This window comes from Musa acuminata, unplaced genomic scaffold, assembly GCF_036884655.1.
Source record: "Musa acuminata AAA Group cultivar baxijiao unplaced genomic scaffold, Cavendish_Baxijiao_AAA HiC_scaffold_1137, whole genome shotgun sequence".
In the NCBI taxonomy this organism is placed as follows: Eukaryota; Viridiplantae; Streptophyta; class Magnoliopsida; order Zingiberales; family Musaceae; genus Musa; species Musa acuminata.
In genome coordinates this window covers 3,807,373-3,831,126 of record NW_027021349.1, presented here as the reverse complement: position 1 = coordinate 3,831,126, position 23,754 = coordinate 3,807,373, and the positions used below count along the sequence as shown (strand labels likewise).

Sequence of the window (23,754 nt, the reverse complement as noted above, 5' to 3'; positions counted from 1 at the left end):
ATAATGTTTTTGATAATAGAAGGAACAAAATAACATGCATCTAATGCAATAAAAGCTCCACTAGGCAGATGTAGGGCGACCTCGCCAACAGCTAATATAGTAACTTTTGCTCCATTACCCATCTTGAGGTCCATCTCGCCTCTCTCTAGTCTCCTAGGCCTTGCCAGAACCTACAACGAATTGCATATATGATAAGCACTACCGGTATCCAATACCCATGTGTTATCATAAGAGTCTGACAAATGGAGACTGATCATGAATGTACCTGAAGCTTCATCAAGCTTTTGTTTCGCCCTTTCTGCAAGGTACTCTTTGCAGTTTCTCTTCCAGTGCCCATCTTTACCATAGTGGAAGCACTGGCCTTTGTCCTTTGCTGGGTCTTTCTTAGCAACCTTTGCTTTACTTGGTTTGCCCTTGCCCTTTCCCTTCTTAAGGGACCTTTCTACTTTCCTTTTCTTTCTGGTCTCACCAGTATAGAGAACTGGCTTCTCTTTCTTAATAGTACTCTCTGCCTCCCTCAACATATTGAGGAGTTCTGGGAGAGTCACCTCAAGCTTGTTCATATTAAAATTCATTATGAACTGTGAAAAGGAATCTGGTAGGGACTGAAGCACAATGTCCACACACAAGTTATCCTCTAGGACCATTCCTAGACCTGTGAGTTTCTCTATCCACTCAATCATCTTTAGGACATGGTTCTGAACCGGTGTCCCCTCAATCATCCTAGAGCGGAAAATGCTATTGGATATCTCATATCGTTGAGTCCTTCCTTGTTCCTCAAACAATTTGCGGACATGTAGGAGAATGGATCTGGCATCCATCTTTTCATGTTGTCTTTGTAACTCTGGAGTCATAGAGCCCAACATATAGCACTGAGCAAGAGTGGAGTCATCAATGTACTTCACGTAACGAGCGATCTCATCCTCGCTTGCCCCTTCTTCGGGCGTAGGCATCACTGTATCAAGGACGTACACGATTTTCTCCGTTGTGAGAACAATTCTCAAGTTACGGAGCCAATCCGTATAATTTGGACCAGTGAGGCGGTTGACATCAAGTATGCCACGTAAGAGATTTGAAAGCGACATTTTTTGAAAATAAAGATGTAGCAGAAATGAATAACATGCAGATTTTGCAAGAAATAAACTATCAAGATATGGACTTCTATCTTAATATGCTCCCACTATTTTACTAGCGAGTCACGCGACACCCTCAGCACGTGAAACGGAAGTCTCCGGCAGACTTCTAGTGGGGATCAGGATCCAATCAGCGTCTTAGTGTAACCTCGAGGGACTCGACCAATCACACTAAGCCTAAAATGTAGGCAACTCTTGCCGATCACAACTCCTTGTGATTCCCGTCTTGTTCGGCCTCCGAATCACCATGGCCTCGAGGGACTCGACCAACCATGATGCTCAGTTAAGTCAACACCTTCGTTACAAGATGAGTATGATTTGATGATATACCCTCGAGGGATTCGACCAAGCATACCATGCCCTCAGGTCACCGGTGACATCTCTATGTCGTAAGCAAGATAGCGAATCACGATATAGGTGAGTCTCGAGGGACTCGACAAACTCAACCTACACCGGGAATCGGTTCCTACTCATAACGATGGAAGGCCACGTGGGTCAATCTAATTGCCTCACGTTTATCGACTTAATATTATCGAGAGATGTTTCTATGATTTGGTCTCCTAATATGACATGTCACACATATACATATTTAATATATATCTACATCGCATGCAAATATATATACATATCTAGTATGTGTATAAGCAATCACACCAGATGATCATGGACCACAACCTAATATGATTAGGCCCGAGCCAGTAGGCCTAATCACTCACATCAAGATCTATGTGTGCAACGGTGCATCTCCATGCCCTGTGATCATCCATCTCGTCCTCGTCGGTTCCGTCGACATCTTGATGCATCTCCATGCATCACGATCGTCCGTCTCGTGAGTCCCGCTATCGCATCCACGCTCCCGCTGCACCTCCTCATATGATTACAACTTAATCATAGGCACGCAGGCCCGACAATAAACGAGAAATATAATAGAGGTTCGCAAACCTCAATAATAATAATCACAAGTACACACATCACACGGTCTATGATCATTCGTCCACACATCATACATCACATGTATAAATAATCATCATCATGTAGGACTACTAGATAATAATAATAATAATAATCAACTAAACATTTTAATTAATTAATATTTTTCTGAAATCAGGGACATATAGGGAATTTCTCAATTCCTAAGGGTATTTTCGTAATTTGGACAAAAGACAGAAACTGGAATTTCTGAAATTCCGAGGGGCAAAACTGTCTTTTGCCCAGAAAACCCTAATACCCTTTCCCCCTTTCGATGCTGCCGCCGCCGCCACCCTGCCGGCGGCGGCCTGTGCGGCGGGGCGAGGGCACTGCCCTCGCCTGCAGGCGGCACGCCCGCTGGCGGCGATGCCGCTGCGGGTGGGCGCCCCCTTCGGGCGCCGCTGCCTCCGCAGGCGGTGCTGTACCGCCGGGCGGCCGCCCCTGTGGGGGGGGGGTTTCGCCCGCGGGAGCAGCGGCGGCAGGCGTCGCGCGTCGCTGCCCTGCGGCGGCAGGCGCCGCTTCCTTTCGGCGGCAGGCGCCGCTGCCCTGCGGCGCCTCTGCCCGTGGGTTGCCAGCCCCGCCGGCAGCAAGCCTGCTGCAAGCAGGCCGCCGGCCGGCTGCTGCAGACGCAGCCCCTGCGCTGCCCGCCTTCGGCTGCGCTGCACGCACGCATATCGAGGGCAGCAACTGTTGCTGCCCCTTTTGCGTCAACGATTTTCACGTCAATATTCTTCCTAAACACAACACACGCAGTTCAAAACCAATCATTCGCACGAACGACCGGGCTCTGATACCACTGTTGGGAAATCATTGGGGGGCGACATCATATGCGCAGCCGAAGAACAAGAAAAACAAAATCCCCGATTCCCAAAAAGATGTTCGTCGTCGTACGAAGATTGGTGCGCAAAAATCTGCAAAACACAAAACTGCGTATAGACATTGTGTTACCTAGGGAGATCGTATATCCCTGTTTCCTTGCAGATCCTTAGGAGAGGGTGAAGGAGGTCAAGCGTCCTCCTCTCTAACGGTGATCCACACAGTAGGGTTGCGACGACGCTCCTCAAAACTCGAGGTGGAGAGGGAGAGGAGAATAGGAAAGGCAAACAAAGACTCTAGCCTATGAGGTTGTGAATCCCTCCTATTTATAGAGATCCCGTGTCAAACCCTAATGGGTCCTTCCCAAGTGGGTATTGGATCTGCATCCAATAAGACAAGGGCTCCGTCAGATATCTCATATCCGAACCTCTACTCATCGCAATGCCTACCATATGTGTGTGACCCTCTAGGCCCAATATCGAGCTGGCCGTGAGTCATACCTATCAGAACTCCTTCTAACTCAGTGAATTATTATCTCTGTAATAATTCACTCGACTCATCGACTACGGACGTACTAGGCCACTACGCCATAGTCCCCAGACGATACAGGGGAATCCAATCCATTGGACCTGTCTGTCCTTAGTTACCATGTACCTATAATCCCTCATCCATCTAATATCCCAGAGACCGTATATCGAGCATGGTGCTGTCAGACCCATACGGTTTCTACTCGAGTCTCGCTCTAATCGGATTCTCCCGGAGAAATCTTTCTCTCTCAACCCGAATGACCCTGGCCAGGGATTTGTCTGAGCAAGAACACATAGGATATTCCTCTCATGACGCCGAGAGTGGATGATCCTCTATTGACACTCAATAGCCCTCGTAAGGTCGACTACCACTCCCAACGACCAGTTGTACTAGATTTGGGGACAGCCAAACCTATAAGTCTGGTATCAAAGAGTGGAGCACTCATACAGGACATCCTTGGTGTCTCAAGTCTAAGGACCAGATACACCACTAGGACTACGGAATCGCTATCTGACAATAAGGCATCATCAACCATTCAGCATTCCGTAAGCGGATCAATCAGTGAACTCATTCTCCAATGAGCACCTGTACTGTGTCCCTAGTGTCCCTACACGAGCAGCTATGAGACCAGCTGCATCCATCATATGGACGGGTATACAGCACACTAGTCTATCTGGTTATCACGATGTCCCTCTCGAGTAACCTATGACCGGGATTATTTAGGATATGTGTTTAAAGGTGAATCGATCTCATTATCGTGATCTCATCATGATCCGATTCCCATTGCACAAATCCAAGGACATCACAATATATATATGCATTTATGCAATAGTTATAAAGTGATATACGCCAAAATATAATAAGCAAAAAGATTCTGTATCAAGTCACACGTGCCATCACTCACGTGATTGGCTTGCTGGGCACCTATGACTAGCAGCTTAGATATTGGGGTTGTACTAGGGACTAGATCAATAGCAAATTCACCCTCTCTATCTAGAGGTAAACCAGGCAAGTCATCTGGGAATACATCAAGGAATTCTTTGACCACTACCATTTCATCTAGGTGGGTTTCCTGATTTGGATGCTCCTTTACACACACCATATAACAAAAACAACCTTTCTACATAAGACGATAAACTTGAAGTGCTGATATCAAGCAAGGAGGCAAATCATGCCTAATGCCCTCAAAGTAAAATATAGGTTGATCTGGTATGCAGAAAGTAATTATTTTTTTGTAACAATCAATACTAGCGTGATGAGAAGATAACCAATCCATGCCAAGTATAATATCAAAGCCCTGGATCTCTAGGAGAATCAAATCAGCAAGGAGTTCGTGGTCTCCAATAGAGATCAAACAAGATGGGTAGACCAAGTTTGTTGCCAATGAATCTCCAACAGCAGTTGTTACATATAACATATAATCCAGGGGTTTAGGTAGAATATCCAAGTGACAAGCAAAGTATTGTGAAACAAACGATAAGTTAGAGCCGGGATCAAACAAAACTTTTGCATTTCTTTTAGAAACATGAAGAATACCTTCCACCACTGATTTAGAAGCTTTAGAATCTTGTTCAGTGATAGCGTACACTCTAGCATGGGCTGAGGGTCTAGGAGACAGTGGCTCTTTCTTCTTCCTCAAAGGGCAATCCTTTATTTGATGATCCAACTTTCCACAACCAAAACATGCTCCAGTCACCCGAAAACACTGACTTGTTTCATGATTTAATCCACATTTTGCACATGACTGAGTCCTCCACAATGGTTTCCTTTTCTCAAATCCAGATGTCTTAAACCTCTTGTTACTATCTTCATATTCATTTTCTCTCCTGCTTTTGCTAATAAATTTGTCCCTTTTGTTCTTGCCGATGATTTCTTGAATTTCCTTCATGTCTCTTTCAATTTTCAAAGCTCTTTCTACCGTATCAGCATATGTTTGTAATTTTAAAGCTGACATTCGGCTTCTTATTGCTGGCCATAATCCCCTTTCAAACCTTCTTGCTTTTCTAGATTCATCATCAGTCATATGTGTGGCAAACCTGGAGAGCTCAGTAAATTTAGATTCATACTTTGTAACCGTCATACTTCCCTGGATAAGATTCAAGAACTCCAATTCTTTTTGCTCTCTCATGCAATCTGGAAAATATTTGTCATTAAACTTTTCTTGGAATAACTTCCATGTCATTGGCTCATGTTTGATTTCAGACATCCTCTTAATCATTCTCCACCAGTGTTCAGCTTCTCCTTCCAGCATAAAGGTGGCAAGAAAAACCTTTTGATCATCAGGGTAATTTAAAGCATCAAATATTTTCTCTATCTGCATCATCCATTGTTCTGCCACCATTGGATCAGACTCACCACTAAAACTGAGAGGACTAAGCTTCTTAAACTGTCCAATTCCCAACCCCGTCTGGTTTGATGTCTCTGTTCCATCATTACTTCCTTGTTGGACAGGTTGTTGTCGTTGTTGCATCACTTGTGCCATAGTCTCCTAAGTCCGCATAATACCACTCAATTGATCAGCAGTAGATGCAACAGGAGAACCGGATGATCTCGTCATCCTCGCTTCCTAAAACATCAAAAGAACATTTTCTTTGATCAATCTCTAATGATAGTCAATAAACCTCAAATAAAGATAATATTCTTAGTGATTCTCAAATCATGCTCTGATACCACCTCTGTCACGCCCCTCCAAATATCGACAATATTTAAAATTTTCATCATAACTAACCCAGGATCCAAACACACATTTGAGGTCACTAAGAAAACATTCATATCAAAATTTCACCTCTATAGACTACAAATTCATAACCCTGTGCAATTCATAAACATACCACACATCACTCGATAATTCATACAATCTGAACTCAACTCGTCAAAATAATAACCACAACATAAATTCACAAATGGGGAAGTCTATACAGTCACCAACCAACGATTACCATAAGATCATATCATTACATGAATTTAACTTAGCATTCCAAAATTCTATACATGAGGGATCCTTTATCTTACACAAAATCCACAGGTTTAGATTCATCGTCACATTTCATAAGATGCAGAGTATCTTATACAACAAAAACATATATGCTAACAAAGATCTGCCCAAACTGCCTCAGCCCAATCTTAACATTTAAGCAAGCGATATGCTATCCTGAAAAATTTATCAACAAACGGGGTGAGTATAAAGAGCTCAGCAAGTGACTAACATATCCATATCAAAATAGTATAATTTCCAAAGAGATACAGTTTCAAAATACAAGGCAGAATATACGATTTCGTAGACATAATATCATTAGGAGAAGAAACACAATTGTCCTTTCAATCTTACATATTTGGTTCCTGACAGATGGGGCATAGAGTGATTGGAGCATATTAGAAACAAAAGAAACATATCGGAGCTTATCAATGGCATATAAAATGTTCCGAAGCATATCAACGACATATGGAACATTTCGAAGCAAAATCATCAGTGAATGAAGTATTTCAGAGCATATAAAAAACAAATATCGTACAGAAGCTCAAACATCGTCCTTGACGTTGCAATCATATCATTCTTATCCAGAGCATGAACAGAAACAACTCACCAAAACTCTGGATGTCATATCAAACATATAGAAGGTGTAGTGGGATCTCAGTCAGAATGTGATTCATCCATTTCTGAATGACCACCTGACAAAAGTCTCCCACGTCTGGGAGCTCCATCCACCCACGTCTAGGTGAAGTCAGAGGGGCCGGCAGAGCATCGCAGGCTCTAAGCACATACCCTTTACCATTTCTGGCAAAGGTCCAGAATATCCCACATAGCGGGACCCCACATAGCGGGCAATAAGCGCATACCCTTTACCATTTCTAGCAAAGGTCCAGAACATCCCACATAGCAGGACCCCACATAGCGGGCAATAAGCGCATACCCTTTACCATTTCTGGCAAAGGTCCAGACAATCCCACACACCAGAGTACAAGAGGTCAGTTTCAACAATAAGTAGCATATATCGGAAGCACACGCGGAACAACAAAACGTGCATGTGCCTTTTCGAGACAATATGAAACAAAGAACAAATCTCTCACAAATGTATTCAGATTTGGAATGAAATGAAAACAAGAGTGTACAGGGATTCCAAGCAATCATATTTAGCTCAATTCCAATAAGAAGGTTAGACGAATTCAAATATCCAAAGGAATGGAACAGAATACGCGAAATCGACCAAAGCTCGATTTCGGACAGAATTCCAGTGGCACATCAAACAAATATTTCAGAATATCAATTATGCTCCAATACCCATAAGAAAGCTATGGTCGAACCATAGATCAATCTATATTCTGATGGAACAAATTTCATATGAAACAGGGTTCCCAACACGGAGTTACCTTTGATTTGGTAACACAAGGTCAAAAACACAATCACTATTTTGCATAATTTATAGGGTCGGATTCGACAGATAATAGGGTAGGCAGTTGAGTTCCAAAATTTTCAAACTATATGTCAAAAGAAAGATTTTCAAGTCTAGTTTCAAATGAAATCAATTTGGTACAAATCAGAATTTTCAACAGGGAGTTATAGGCATTTTAGTATCGACAGGTCAGAAATCTTGAACCCTGTTTTACAGCGTCTATAGGCTCATTTGAAACAGATGTTTTGGTAAGTATTCGGTGTCCAAAATCTACAAAATCAGTGTCAAAAGGAAGATATAAGAGTCTAATTTCAAACCAAATAGTTCCTGCCTGAATTCACATTTTGTACTAAAAATTATAGCTGAAACAGTGTATAGGGGTCAGTTTATCGAAAAATTTCAGAATCCATGGTTCTATGTCCAAAGAGAGACATATCAGTTTCTAGATAGAAATCCTTCAGTTTATTTTGAAACAACATAAAAACAGAGACTAATTTTTTGTAGGATGGGGTTAGAAACACTTGCCTTTGAGAATTTTGACCCGAAGTGAAAAGATTAAAGCAAGAACCCCAAAAGCCCCAATTTTCTTCTTCTTCTTCTTCCTCTTCTTCTTTCTTTCTTTCCCTGATCACCCACGAGCTACCTTCTCTGCTTCCTTAAGAACGAAGGCAGAGAGGCTTAAACGGTGGAATTTGTCATTTTATGCGTTTTGCAGTTTAGTCCTTGTTTTTATCATATTCACGATTAGGTCCTTAGGGTTTACATATAGGTCCTTAGATTCTTTCTTCTTTTTTTTTGAACGGATCTCCCAAATCTTAAAAATAAGTTACCTCTAATTCATACTCTATTTCTTTGTCAATTTAAAATAGATGCTTACATTATCACCAGAAATTTATACGAAAATTCGGAAATGAGGGGTGTTACATATAGGTACACGGTAAATGAGGACAGACAGGTCTAATGGATTGGATTCCCCTGTATCGTCTGGGGACTACGGCGTAGTGGCCTAGTACGTCTGTAGTCGATGAGTCAAGTGAATTATTACAGAGATAATAATTCACTAAGTTAGAAGGAGTTCTAACGGGTATGACTCACGGCCAGCCCGATATTGGGCCTAGAGGGTCACACACATATGGTAGGCATTGCGATGAGTAGAAGTTCGGATATGAGATATCCGACGGAGCCCTTGTCTTATTGGATGCAGATCCAATACCCACCAGGGGAGGACCCATTAGGGTTTGACAGGGGACCTCTATAAATAGGAGGGATTCAGAGCCTCATAGGCTAGAGCCTTTGCTTGCCTTTTCTATTCTCCTCTCCCTCTCCACCTCAGAGCAGGCCTGGAGTTTTGAGGAGCGTCGTTGCAACCCTACTGTGTGGATCACCGCTAGAGAGGAGGACGCTTGACCTCCTTCATCCTCTCCTAAGGATCTGCAAGGAAACAGGGATATACGATCTCCCTAGGTAACACAATCTACTCTATATGGAGTTTTAAGTTTCACAGATTTTGCACACCAATCTTCATACGACGACGAACATCTTTTTGGGAATCGGGGATTTTGTTTTCTTGTTCTTCCGCTGCGCATATGATGTCGCCCCCAAGATTTCCCAACACCTTCAAGAGGCTCAGGCAGTGGTACCACTAGTCTGGGCGGTGGTACCACCCAACACAGCATCCTAGGCGGTGGTACTGCCTAGTGCAGTGTCAATGTCAGACTAACACAAGCGGTGGTACCGCCCAACATAGGCGGTGGTACTGTCCGAAGCCAGGAAACCCGGGATGAGATATTTTTAGGCTCCAAGTTTGAATCAACTTGAGGCATATAAATAACCCTCTCATCCCTAGTTAATATACACATAAGTATTGAGAATAAAAAGAAAAGAAAATATGCTATAATCTTGTGTGAAACTTCTCTCAAAGTTCTAAGTGTTAGAATAGTTTGAGAGAGGAGTGAGTGGGGGTGTAAGGGTTATCTCCTAAACCCGGTAAAAGGAAAAAGGGCTATAAAATGGAGGTTGATGTTTGTCTATAAAGGAAGATCGATAGTGGATGCTGGTGGCCTCGACGGAAGAGGAATCGGTGGAGTGGATGTAAGTCACGACGACCGAACCACTATAAAATTGGCGTGATCTTCTCTAGCTTGCATTTCTATATTTGAGCAATTTACTTTACTGCAAACCTCTTAACTTGCTTTATATCCACTACGCATCTTCTGTACGCTTTCAAGCTATCTTTACGAAAACACTTTAAAGTTAACCTATCTTCAAAACGATTTTCGTCGAAATCAGTTTTTATCGTACGAAGGTTTTTTTGAACCGATGTAATTTTACCGTTGCACTTATTCACCCCCCGCCTCCCCCCCTCTTAGTGCCGACTCTTTTCCTAACACTTGGCGTAATATCCGCTCTTTTTGGCCCAAAGCCTTCTATCGATACATCAACTGATCCTTCGGTGCGACGCCCAACCTTCTAACATGTTTCCCCATCCCAACATGATTTTTCCTACTTTAAATGTCTCTCCCTGATCGAAGCATCTTGCGTCACTCAAAACGCAGATCAAATCATAAACACTTAACAATTGGTTTCATCATCAAAATATGAGATTCAACACTTTTTTCACGGGATATTCTGGGATTTTATTTTTCTATTCTTCCGCTACACATGTGATGCTGCCCCAGATTTCCTGACAAGTATCAATCACATTTGGCAAATATTATGTGCTTACTTTTCACTAGTGGATCTATATCACTTTCAAAGAGTAATGAATCTTTTTTTTTTCTAAACCACTCACTTGCTAATTCTAAAACACTATGTACTCAAACTACCACCGGTACCATCTCCTATCCTCGAACCAATAACTATTCCAATTATCAAGATTGTCCCTTCACCGCTAGTCTATTTATTATCATATCTCTTTGATCTCCCTGTATAGATGCCTCTCTATCATCGAGAGTCTCCTCCTGAATATTACCAAAACTGCTTGCTTGTTATCTGGTTCTCATGATATCTTCATAATTAATCCCAAGTTGCTCACACCCTAGTTGTCAAATATAAGAGCATCATAAAATGATAAGGAAATCAATGCAACTCAATTATTAAAACTTATAGAATAGTTGAGCAGTGCACCCATTCTTTTGTAGAAACGAATAGTCTATAGGACTCATGACTTGGGCTTTGATATCATAATTTCTATAGTAGCCCGCTCCTAGTCTCATCAATACTCTACATGCTGAACTAAGATGGGATGTCACGTTTCTTTCATTTATATTACTACTATTATCGATATGAAAGCTACGAATAGTCTATAGGACTCATGACTTGGGTTTGATATCATAATTTCTATAGTAGCCCACTCCTAGTCCCATCGATACTCTACATGTCGAACTAAGATGGGATGTCATGTTTCTTTCATTTATATTACTACTATTATCGATATGAATGCAACGAAAGTTGTGAAATTTTAAATTTTGAAGTATGCAAATTTCTAAACAAAACAATAAGATTTCACTTGTACATAATAATTTTGATGCCGGTAAGATTTATATATTATTTAACTAAATAAAAAAAATCTTAGACATAATATTTTTAAAATTAATATAATATAACATATCCAAAATTTTTCTACACAAAATGCTCATAGGTCATCGTCCATATCCGCGCTGACATGAGCTTGCACGTGCTCACTTTCCTACCCAGTTACTTGGGTGAGGTGCTAGTATCCTTGCAAAATATGATATATAATGGATAATAAGTATAAGCCTTCCTAGCTTTAATTAAATGAACATATATATCATGTCATATATATAATGTTTCAAAATGATTGGCATAAAACATTTAATCTTACCCGGGGCGAAAAATTTTACATTTAAAATAATTTAAAATTCTTATATGCACATACAAAAATGTAATAATTCGTAAAGTAATTTTACATTCCCCACATCATAATAAATATGGACACATGTGAAAAACATATTCATGAGATTATGCACTTTTACCATGATACATAAGTCCACTCCTCTTTTGCATGTCTACACATATATGAAATATAACTATTTATGAAATTATGTGTCTTTACCATATAAATATGCGCATGTGAATAAAACATAGCTATTCATAAAATTATGTGTATTTACCATATAAATATGTACACATAAATAAATCATAACTATTCATGAAATTATTCATCTTTTCCGCACATACATAAAATATAACTATTCCTGAAATTATATGTTTTTACCGTATAAACATGCATACATTGATAAAACATAATTATTCATGAAATTATGTATCTTTATCATATAAATATGTGCACATGGATAAAATGTAACTATTAATGAAATTATACATCTTTACTATAATATATATATATATATATATATATATATATATATATGCATAAAAATATTTTCATCATAATCTATATATATTTATATTTTCAAAACACATGCATTTACATTTAGTTCGAGTTCATATCAGTCAAAACATGACATTCTCTATTAACATAATTCAAAACATATTTTTTTTAAATATTTTTAAAATATAAAATTCTATCTTAAAATAATTCGGAACATACTTCCACATTCCAAACATAAAATTCTATGTTAAAATAAATTAAAATATATTTTTTGAAATATATTATGCATGTAAAAATACGTACAACTACTATTTTACATACAGTAATTAAACTTATACTTACCTGATACAACTATTATTTTTTCTTTTTTTTTTCTTTTCTAACTTTCTTCCTCACCTTTTCTTTCCTTTTTTTTCTTTTTTTTTCCCATTCTTTTATTCTCTTTTCTTTCTTTTAATTTTTCATTTCTTTTTCCTCCTCCCTTCCTTCCTCTTTCTCTTTCTCCCTTTGCCTTCTTCCCCCACAGTCCCAGCCCTTTCTTTCCTCTCCTTCCTCCCCTTCTCTTCTTCCCTTCTTCCTTTCTATTCTCCCACAGCCGCAGCCCTTCGTCCTCTTCCCTTCCTCCTCTGCTTTCTCCCTTCTCCTTCTTCCTCATTCTCTCTTCTCCCTTTCCCTTCTTCTCGCACAGCCGCAGCCTTTTCTTCTCTCTCTTTCCTCCTCTACTTTCTCCCTTCTCTTCCCCTCTTTCTTTCTTCTCCTTTCTTCCCTTCTCCTTCTTCTCCCTTCCTTCCCTTCTCCCCCACAGCCGCAGCCCTTTCTTCCCTCTCCTTCCTCCTCTGCTTTCCTGCTCCTTCTTCCTCTTTCTCTCTCTCCCTTTCCCTTCTTCCTCGGCCTCCGCAGCTCCTCGTGTGGAAGGTAGAGGAGCGCAGTCGCCTGCTCTCCCCTCTTCCCCTTCTCTTCTTCCTCTCCTTCTTCTCTCTCCCACAGCCGCAGTCGCAGCTGCAGCCCCCTTCCTCTCCTTCCTTCCTTCCTCCCATTCTCTTCTTCCGTCCTTTCTTCTCCCCCAGCCGCAGCCTCTTCTTCTTCCCCTTCTCTTCTTCTTCTTCTTCTTCTTCTTCTTCTTCTCTTCTCTCTTTCTTCCCTTCTCTTCTCCTCCACCGACGCACCACCCGTGCTCTGTTCTCCTCGTGCCGGAAGCATTGGTGAGCGGGAGGCGCAGGGATAAAAATCACCCTTTTTCCTCAATTTTTTTTACTTTTATTTAGTATATATAATATTTATATTTATAAACAGATCCTCATAAACATAAAAATCACTTACTTCTATTTAAATGAAGATTTTAATCCTTTAAACTTCACATATCTAATATAAAATATTCAAGATTAATATATCTTTACATATCAATTATATCATGACATCACATATAATTAATTATGTTAAAACATATAAAACTTAAGATATTTTTCATTTGAATTATTAATCCTCGAATACAATTATTGCTACTTGATCTTAAATATTAAGATAATTTAATATCGTATCAAAGTCACTAGTTACACTACATTTAATGTAAATGTTAATGTTATGCATGCTTAGTCATTTGTAAAACACTGAAAATGAGATATTTTGAAGATAACATATATATATTATTTATATTTTTATTGATAAGTTAGTCAAAATTCAATGTGTAAGACTCGGGTGCTATAATTGGTTAACGTGTTAGAGATCGAGCATTGTGCTATATGTTCAAGCATTGTGTCGAAAGAATCAAATATTACGTCAAAAAATTGAATGTCGTGGGTGTTGGGAAATCTACGGGGTGACATCACATGCGCAGCGGAAGAACAGAAAACAAAATCCCTAATTCCCAAAGATATGTTCGTCATCGTGCGAAGATTGGTGCGCAAAAATCCACGAAATAGAAAATCACCTATGAGATAAATTGTGTTACCTAGAGAGATCGTATATCCTTGAATCCCTACAGATCTCTATGAGAGGGTAAAGGAGGTCAAGCGCCCTCCTCTCTAGTAGTGATCCACATAGTAGAGCTGTGATGACGCTTCTCAAAACTCAAAACTCCAAGCCTTCTGAGGTGAAGAGGGGGAGAAGAATAGGAGAGGAAGCAAAAAGCTCTAGCCTATAAACTATTGAAACCCTCCTATTTATAGAGGTTCCTTGTCAACTTAACTCTAATGGATCCTCTCATATTGGGTATTAGATCTTCATTCAACTACCCAAGCCTCTTAGATTAGTGGATCTCTATCCAATAATCTCTCATGGGCTCTTATTGGATCTCATCCATATGATCCAATAATTTAAGGGCTTATTTGATATCCAATAAGATAGTGGCTTTGGCGGATATCTCATATGTGAACCTCTACTCATCACAATGCCTATCATATGTATGTGACCCTCTAGGCCCAATATCGAGCTGGCCGTGAGTCATACTTGTCAGAACTCTTTCTAGCTCGGTGAATTATTATCTCCATAATAATTCACTCGACTCATCGACTGCGGATGTACTAGGCCACTACGTCGCAGTCCCCAAACGATACAAGGGAATCCAATCCATTGAATCTATCTGTCCTCAATTACCGTGTACCTATAGTCCCTCATCTATCTAATATTCCAGAAACTGTATATCGGGCATGGTGCTATTAGACCTATATGGTTTCTACTCGAGTCTTACTCTAATCGGATTCTCCCGAAGAATTTTTTTTTTCTCAATCCGAATGACCCTAGCCAGGAATTTGTCTTAGCAAGAACATATGGGACATTCCTCTCATGACACCGAGAGTGGATGATCCTCTATCGACACTCAATAGTCCTCATAAGGTTGACTACCACTCTCGATGATTGACTATGTTAGATCTGAGACATCCAAACCTATAAGTCTGGTATCAAAGAGTGGAGCACTCATATAGGACATCCTTGGTGTCTCAAGTCTAAGGATCAGATACACCACTATGATTGCAAAATCACTGTTTGACAATAAGTAATCATCAACAATTCAACATTTCGTAAGCGGATCAATCAGTGAACTCATTCCCCAATGAGCACTTGTATTGTATCCCTAGTGTCCCCACACGAGCAGCTATGAGACCAACTGCATCCATCATATGGATAGGTATACAACACATCAGTTTGTCCGGTTATCTCGATGTCTCTCTTGAGTAACATATGACCGGGATTATTTAGGATCTGTGATTAAAGGCAAATCGGTCTCATTATCGTGATCTCATCACGATTTGATTCTCATTGCATAGATCCAAGGACATCACAATATATATATATATATATATATATATATATATATATATATATATATATATATATATATATATATATATATATATATATATATAATAATATATGTCAAAATATAATAAGCAAAAAGACTACGTGTCAAGTCACACGTGCCATCACTCACGTGATTGGCTTGTAGGGCACCTATGACTAGCAGTGAGAAAGTCAATATGTCGGTGAAATAAGTAATATGCCAAAGAAAAGAGCAATATGTCAGATGTTTGACGAAGTGGCAGAAGAGAGCATACAACATGTCGAAAGAGAGCATACAACATGCTGAAAGCTTCCTAAATGTGTGGAATATATGGTTGATTAATTAAAGTCTTGATCATGATCATTTTACATCAATTTAAGTTGGTATTGGGTCGAAATGCTAACTTGTCAAGAAAGTCAATGGGCTTAAGAGGCTAAACATGTGGGCTTAAGCAGGCATAGGCATAAAACTATTAGGCTAAGGTGATAGTATCACTTAATTCAGTTCACAAGTAATATTTTGTGCTTGTTAGACTTTCCAATATTAGTACCACCTATGATAATGGTAATACCAACTAGGGCAATGGTAGTACCATCAAAGCCAATATTCACAGCTTGGTTGTGACGATAGTACCATTCAATACTGATGGTAGTAATGCCCATATCTTGAAATTTCAAGGATTTGAATTTTTGGCTCCATTCTTGAAGTCTTTTGGGATCTATAAATAATCCACTCAGGCTTGGTTGATAGAGTATTTATTTCCTAAGCAAAAAAGTATTGTAAACTCTTATTTTGAGCATAGTGTGAGTCTCCTCCTCTTGAGTTTGATTATAATTCTAAGTTATAAGGGGTAAGAGATCTTATGTAAAAAGAGAGTATGAAGGCTATCTCCTCAACCTGAAAAATGAGAAAGGTGTAACAAGAGTAGTCGATCTTCACCCATTAGAAAGAAGATCGATAGTGAAAACTGATGGCCTCGAGAGAAGAAGAACCAGAAGTGAACGTAGATTGGGAAGATCGGACTGCTATAAATTGATTTGTCTCTCTTTATTTACCTTTTAATTATGGACGTAGTTTTATTCTCTTGTAACTTTAACTTTATCAATTGAGTTTCGAAAAACGTGTTGATTTATTGATCAAGTTTTAAAATTGACTAAAAATATTATCGTACTAATTCACCCCTCTCTTAGTGCCATTAAGATTCTAACATGGTCAGGATGTGTATATATATTATAGCATGCGATGTGGGAGTGCACATATATATTACGATAATGTATGGTTTAGAAGTATATGTATATGCTATGATATGAGTATAGAAGTCTATGAATTTGTTATGTTTCCTATATATGCATATAAATATTTTGAATTATTTTGACGTAGAATTTTACCTCTTTATTTTTGTATATATTATATTGTACGATTATACTTTCTAAAAAAGTCATATGATGAAATATTTATCATTAAATGTCTTATATCGATGATTTTGAAATATTATATACATGACATGACATGACGTATGCTTACCTAAATAAATCTATAAAGACTTATACCTACTAAGCGATTACTAACTATATACCATATTTTGTAGAATTAGTCTCCTATCCAATTAAGTGAGCATGTGCACATGCCAGAGCAAGTATCAATGTGAGCATTTTGTATGTAAATTTTGGACATATTATATCTATATTTTTCTATTGATTTGTTGTTATAATTATATACAAGTGTCCATAACACTTTTTGTTTAGTAATACTATATTTTAATTTTAAGATTATCGTGACATCCTACTTTTAGAGTCATATATGTAGGATACAAATGAAACTAAGAATAGGATACTATAATAAATTTTTTTATTAGTTTAAACAAATATTTTCCTTATATATATAAATAATTTAATTAAGTTGTTATTTGTCTTCTAAACCAACATGAAATACTTAAGTTTTGTAGGTTAGTGGTACTTAAATAAGTACTATCATGTGGTTAATGAGTTGAGCCACAAATCTTAATTAAGGTCTGTCTTCTTTAAAATTAGTCTAACATTGAAAAGAAAGCTTCAAGTTTTACTAGTGATGAAGCTAATCAATGGAGTTGATCAGCATAGTCAAAGGATAATTTAACAATAACGACAACAACTCACGTCGTTTGACTTATTTGGGATTCAGCTAACACGATTTTTTTTTTTTCATAATTAAATTTTACATAAAGAGAAGAGAGAAAATAACTAAGAGAATACACATCAGAGTAGTTGGACTTGCAACTTTCTTTTCAAGCACACCACAGTAAGCATATATCTTATGATATCAAAAGAATGTCTAAAAAAAATCATGACAAGCCAATTTAAGACTCTCATGAACCAAGATTTACAATCTAAACCTAATAACAGCCTACCATACTAAATCATCTGCAGTGGAACGGTGCAGCTGTTCGACAATCTCGCCGTTGGCTGTCCAAAATAAATCAATCTCAGCAGGGATATCGGCTTCGAAAAATCTGTAACCGAGATCATTCATCCAATATAAGCTTCATTATCAAGTCGTTCCAAGCATCGATTGCGCCAGGCAAGCACCAATGCAGGCAATCATTCTGAACTTTCGCATTCTTATCCTTCTCAAACGGATGGAATCTCCTGTAAGGTCCTGAATGGGCATCAGGCCTTAGCAAAGAGAGTTGGAAAGTGTCCAGGAGTTTGAGGTGTGCCACATTCTCTGTTCCATCGAGTGCCACCGCTCTGTTGAACTCCTCTAGCTCAATTTTTCGCATCACACGGTCCACTTCTCTGCCATCAAACTCCCCTGCCTTGTATGGTGCGGTCCTGTTACAAACACCACCACTGAACCACTCACCATATTCAAAGTGGTCTGGCGCCCATGTCCTATAAATAACAATCGGCTTGTGCTCAGAAGTAGCGACAAAATGGAAGACCGAATTGAGGGTTTTACTATAAGCATACTCGTAACCGAGTTCTGATAAGTTCAGCTTGGGGCAGTAGTGGCAGCCAACAACTGTGTTATTCTCCATATAGACTGCAGTTTTCAAAAACCATTGCCCGCCCGATACGACCATGTAGTCGAAGCTGGTATACTGACTTGTCCAGTTGTCATCGAGGGTGTCAAGATGGAGCCGGTTTTCAGATTTTGACTCACCATCATCATTTTCAAAAATCTCTGCTTTAATCAGGAACGGGCTCCAGATGAGTGAGATGGTGAAGTTGTGGGAAGGAAAGCGCCACGTTCTCGATTTGTATTGTTCGTCATGATAGATCTCAACAGCATCTTCAGCCTGAAATGTGATAAGATGGTCAATTTGGCTTACAAATAGCACGTGTGATTTTACTATAGCAACATTTGAAGCAGTGAACCAAAATATACAAACCATAATGTTGTTTAACACTCAGATTAGTCTGTACGGTTCTAAACAACCGACCGGTATCAGGATTGCATTAATGGATCCAGGCACAACACACCATTTCAATAAGTTCTATAACCTACGACTGATATTACCATGATAATCCAGCCCCAGTCTGGGCCAACGCTTTGAACAAAAGACGATACGTGAGGATGAAGAAAATATAGTCCTGCATAACATACTATCAAGGATTGATAACAAAGAGAAATCATCAAAAAGCTATTGACTCTAATATTGAAGATATGGTTCGTCACCTCATAATGCTTCCATCATGCCACAAACAAGTTTATCAAAAGTTCTGTTTCATGTTTACCCAAAACTTTAATTTAAAGCTTTTGATTTTATGTGCATCTTGCACAGGTATCCTCATTCTCAAACTTATCTTTTTCCTGTTTCAAATTGTCCATCTTGGTTACAATGTGCCATATGTTATCTGAAATCATCTTGGAGAAAATGTGGAATGCTAGTCGTAAGATATCAGATATTCACTTTGGTTACAACGCGCCATAATAAAAATCCGACAAATTGCTTTGACTAAACTTTAAAGGCTAGTTAGATGATATAACATCAAGGAAATTCACCTTAGAAAGGAGACAAATCAATGACTGTGCATGGTTGCGAAGAATTGAATCACCAATTAGCGCCCAAGTTTTGTTCCGCATAACTTCCATAAATTTCTGGGCACTGAAAGGAGGAACATCACAACCGTGTGGTTTCCATCTCCAAAATAGATATCCCATATCAGGACGCCCATTCTTCATACAATTCTGAGGAGATTCTATAAATCGGCAGCTTTCGTTGGTATATGCTGGTCCTGAAGGATTTGGAATCCACTCCCCAGTAAAAAGATTACACTTATCTGCATTACCATAGTGCATAACCCAATTCAAATACCAGCCCAATAAGCATGCAAAACAAAGAAAATGACAAATGAAATAGAGAGAGAGGGAGGGAAAAGAAGAAAACTATGAAAATGTTACAATAGAGATTTAAAACACATTACACAATGGACAACCACAAAAGTAGACGAATATCGCAAGATCAGTTGCCACCAGTTAAGATGTCGTTATCAGCCATGCTATTTGCTATGTCTCAAACAAACAAGAGGCACATTGATTTTACTCTGTCCGATCATATCAAGAATGACGTACAATTCACTTCAGCTTCAGTTACATTCTGTCTCAGAACACGGAAAAGGACTTGGGAGAAGTTATTCAGCAACAAAAATGACAATTTCTTCCTGGCTGAACTTAGCTGCTCGACAGGGCAGAGCAACAAAAAAGTTGTGCAAGTTTGACTAGGAACTATTTTTTCCTATTTGTTTTTCCATCAGAATTCAAATCTGAATTCTGAGACTCACTACCTTGTTGATTTCATTTTTTTTTTTCTCCAAGCACCGGGGCAGCTTCTGGAACTGGATAATCAGAATCTGTTGACGATGAGTCATTGAGCAAGCAAAAGATATTCAACAACATGAGATGAGAAGATAATTGCATTGGGATGATATCTAATGGCCACAATAAACTACAACAGCTGCCAAGCTTTTTTGGTGAAATCTTACCGCTAAAGCTTCCGAAATATAGCTCTCTCTTACACAATGTAAACTTAACAGATCAACAAATCTAGTCTCCAATCAGTTTCATTCGGTTTTTCATAGATTTAGAATAATGCCTTTTTCTACATGCACTTCACTAGCATTCGATGACAGTATCACAGATCATCCTGATGTGATCCCCGAATGCAACCACAAAACAGTTGAAGAAACACTTACATAAATTCAACAACTAATAACATCACATATATTAAATTCTTACCTTACGGCTTTCCTAGAAGTGGTGTTGACAACAGTAAGCCTTTAAAGCATGGCTTTCTCATCCTCTCTTGAATTAATACTCCATAACAGTAAGCCTCTAATTTCTCGATATCTCAACCCCACCAACATAATTCAAGAACCTTGACTTTATTCAGAAACGGGAAAAGAAAAATCAATTCTTTCTCAAGAAAAAAGAAAAAAAAAAGACCTTACAAGATTCGGTCATATAAACTCTCTGGTCAAACTAAAGGACAGAAATTTGGTGAAGTTTCTCTCTAACATAAAATCCAGATGTTAAAAAGATAGGCCTCGCTCTTGTGGAAAGTTCCCAACCCTCCACGCTAAAAATGCAGAATCCAACAGCGAAACCATCCAAAATCGGCTCTTTAACCGTTCCAATAAAGGAAAGCACGAAGAGGGACACCGAAAACTTCTCCTTTACGCTCTTTGTCGAACGCCGGAGCCCCGCATTACGCCTTCCACCAAAAAAGATCAGATTTTTCGATCAGAAATCACCAACCTTTGCGAGGCTTCGCGTCCGAGACGACGCCGACGGCCACCTCCCTCGAGTCTGATCTGTCCACCGGGACCGCGGGCGACTCCGGCACGGGCAGGAGCACGACGAAGCCGGAGAATAGGATGCGGAAGGTGAGGTAGACAAGGAGCACAAGGGCGAAGAGCTTGACGGGGATGTGGTTGCTCCTCCGCTCGACCCCTGTCCAGGGCTGCGGACCCATCCCTCCGCACCACCTCTCTCTTCCGATGGCCAAATAATACGAGAGGTTCACCCAGAAAGAAGGAACCTGACGAGAGACAGCAAGGAAGAGAAGGGAAGGGTGGCGTTGTGCACCAAAGAAGAGCCACCCGGAGGAGGCCAAGGGAGTCTTAAGATAGAGGGAGAGGGTGAGAGGAGGAGAGAGAGGCCAAGAGAAAGCGGTCTGGGGAGGAGCAAAACAGAGCCTTTTTGTTTTGTTGGCCTTTTTACTGTTGGGAGGAATAATGTGGCTGAGCACTGTGCAGGGATTAATTTCATGTAAGAAAATTACTTGTTATTTTTTTATGGAGATCCAAATCTAGCTATTATTATATGCATATTGTCTTATAGCTTATTTATGTTCTTCCATCTTATATGAAAAAATTTGAAGTATACAGTAATAATAATAAAAAACTATAAAGTCCTAATTATTTTGGCTATTGAAATCTATAAATTAAAAAAAAACTATATTTTTAGTTAAATAAAAAAATATAAAATTTTATTTATATTTTTTTTTGTTAAAATCTTTCTAGGAGTGGCTTTCTTTTACCTCTCTTGGTATTAAGATGCCTAATTGGAGATCTCAAATAAAGAATTTTTTTTTTTTTGGAGAAGTTCTCTTTCTTATTGTTTGGGAACATTTAATTAGGAAGATAATGGTGGAGGAATAGGTTGAAGAGTGACAAACTGTTCTAATTAAGATAGATTCAAATGAACTAATCCAATCAAAATATCTATCATGAAAGCACCATAAGTAGGTTTGAAAGAGAATCGAGTGTGTAACACTACAAGATTTTTGCTACAATTCTGATAATAGATATTGATCAATAGAAAAAAAAAAATTATATTATAATAAGATTTTTAGAATATCTTTGATAGGAGAAACTCTCCTAATAACTTATTTTAGATCCTTTGCTCTCGCCTATTAACAGACATAATCTTTAAAGACCGGATAAGGCATGTTATAACGCATCAATCTAAGTAGTCCTGTGAAAAAAATAAAAAGATAAGAAAATGAAGTCTCGTTCTCTTGTCAACGGTTTTGGATCTAAAGGCGATGCCTTTACAGATCACCACACAGAGATCACTTTTAGATTGCATCAAAAGATACATATCGTAAAATCGATCTAATAATTATTTAATTTCAATCCTAATATAATTTTTTTTTCGTATTATATATAATATATAATAATATTTTTATGCTTACATCATTAACTACTGTGACTGAATTATTCTTTTGCTGATACTAAATCTTCAGAACCCAAGAAGAAAATGGATGATGATATGAGATGACAGTAAAGATTCGGATTAGTATGATGAACTTAACCTGTTTAGTTTGGTAGCTCAGCTCTAGCATTGCTGGATGCCAAATGCTATGGGGATGGGAGTCATTAACATCATCAAAAACACATCTGAGTCAGTCACTGTGATTCCAAAGTATCATTTAAAGAAGTTGATACAAGTAGAGAGAGGATGTGAGTTTGGCAGTTCATGAAAGGGCGGGCCAAAGGATGCATGCCTTGTCACCATCTCTCAAGCGACGAGCACATTGGCTTCTCTCTCGGTGTGAGGAGATGAGAGCGAAGAGTCGGGACAAAAACTCAGACAGTGAGAAGCCTTCCAATAATGATTTCATCATCATCTTATCCACGACAGCCCTATTCAGCTCCACCAAAGTACACTTATCAATCACATCATCATCAAATTTATTTTTATTTTTATTTTTATTCATATCAAGCTCGATCTTATACTAATAGTATAATTCAAAAAAATAAAATATACTATTTATATTTTAAAAAAATTAAAAATATTTATTATAAAATAATAATAATATATAATTAATGTAATTCTATTTATATTTAACATCTCTCTTATGATAGATACCATCATGCTATTGGGTTTTTAAGATAGTTTCGTAATATCACTTGTAGGGACGATTCTTTAGAGGTTATGTATTTTGGGTCGAGAACATTAAAATTTTGGTTCAAACAATAAATAATAACTAAGGATGTAGTTTTTTCTTATCTTATCTTGCTAGCACAAGAAAGTCTTTTCCGCTCTCGTGTTCCTGCTCGTAGATAAACAATTTTTGATTGTATGTTATGATGATTTTTCGATCAATTCCTACCTTGGGACAATATGTCACCTGACACTTTTGAATCATTTATTTTAATTTTTTAATATATTATTTTATTATATTATTGATCAGAATATCTTTATGATTTATCATTTCTCTAACAAATTGAAATCCATTGGCAACAAAAAATATTAATTACCAACCATATATCCTTTTCTTTATTTGTAGAAAGAAGACAA

The 23,754-nt window shown here is 38.5% G+C and overlaps 1 protein-coding gene across 1 annotated transcript; it reads right to left on the bottom strand.

Moving 5' to 3' along the window:
• Nucleotides 1–17,827: 17,827 nt before the first annotated feature.
• On the bottom strand, nucleotides 17,828–21,613 carry LOC135671027 (protein trichome birefringence-like 26). Its single transcript, XM_065178896.1, has 3 exons — nucleotides 21,205–21,613; nucleotides 19,453–19,730; nucleotides 17,828–18,745 (listed from the first exon to the last, which is right to left on the bottom strand). Exons 1-3 carry the CDS (start codon nucleotides 21,419–21,421, stop codon nucleotides 17,969–17,971), a joined length of 1,272 nt encoding a protein of 423 aa, XP_065034968.1. The 5' UTR covers nucleotides 21,422–21,613; the 3' UTR covers nucleotides 17,828–17,968.
• Between the last annotated feature and the right edge of the window lie 2,141 nt (nucleotides 21,614–23,754).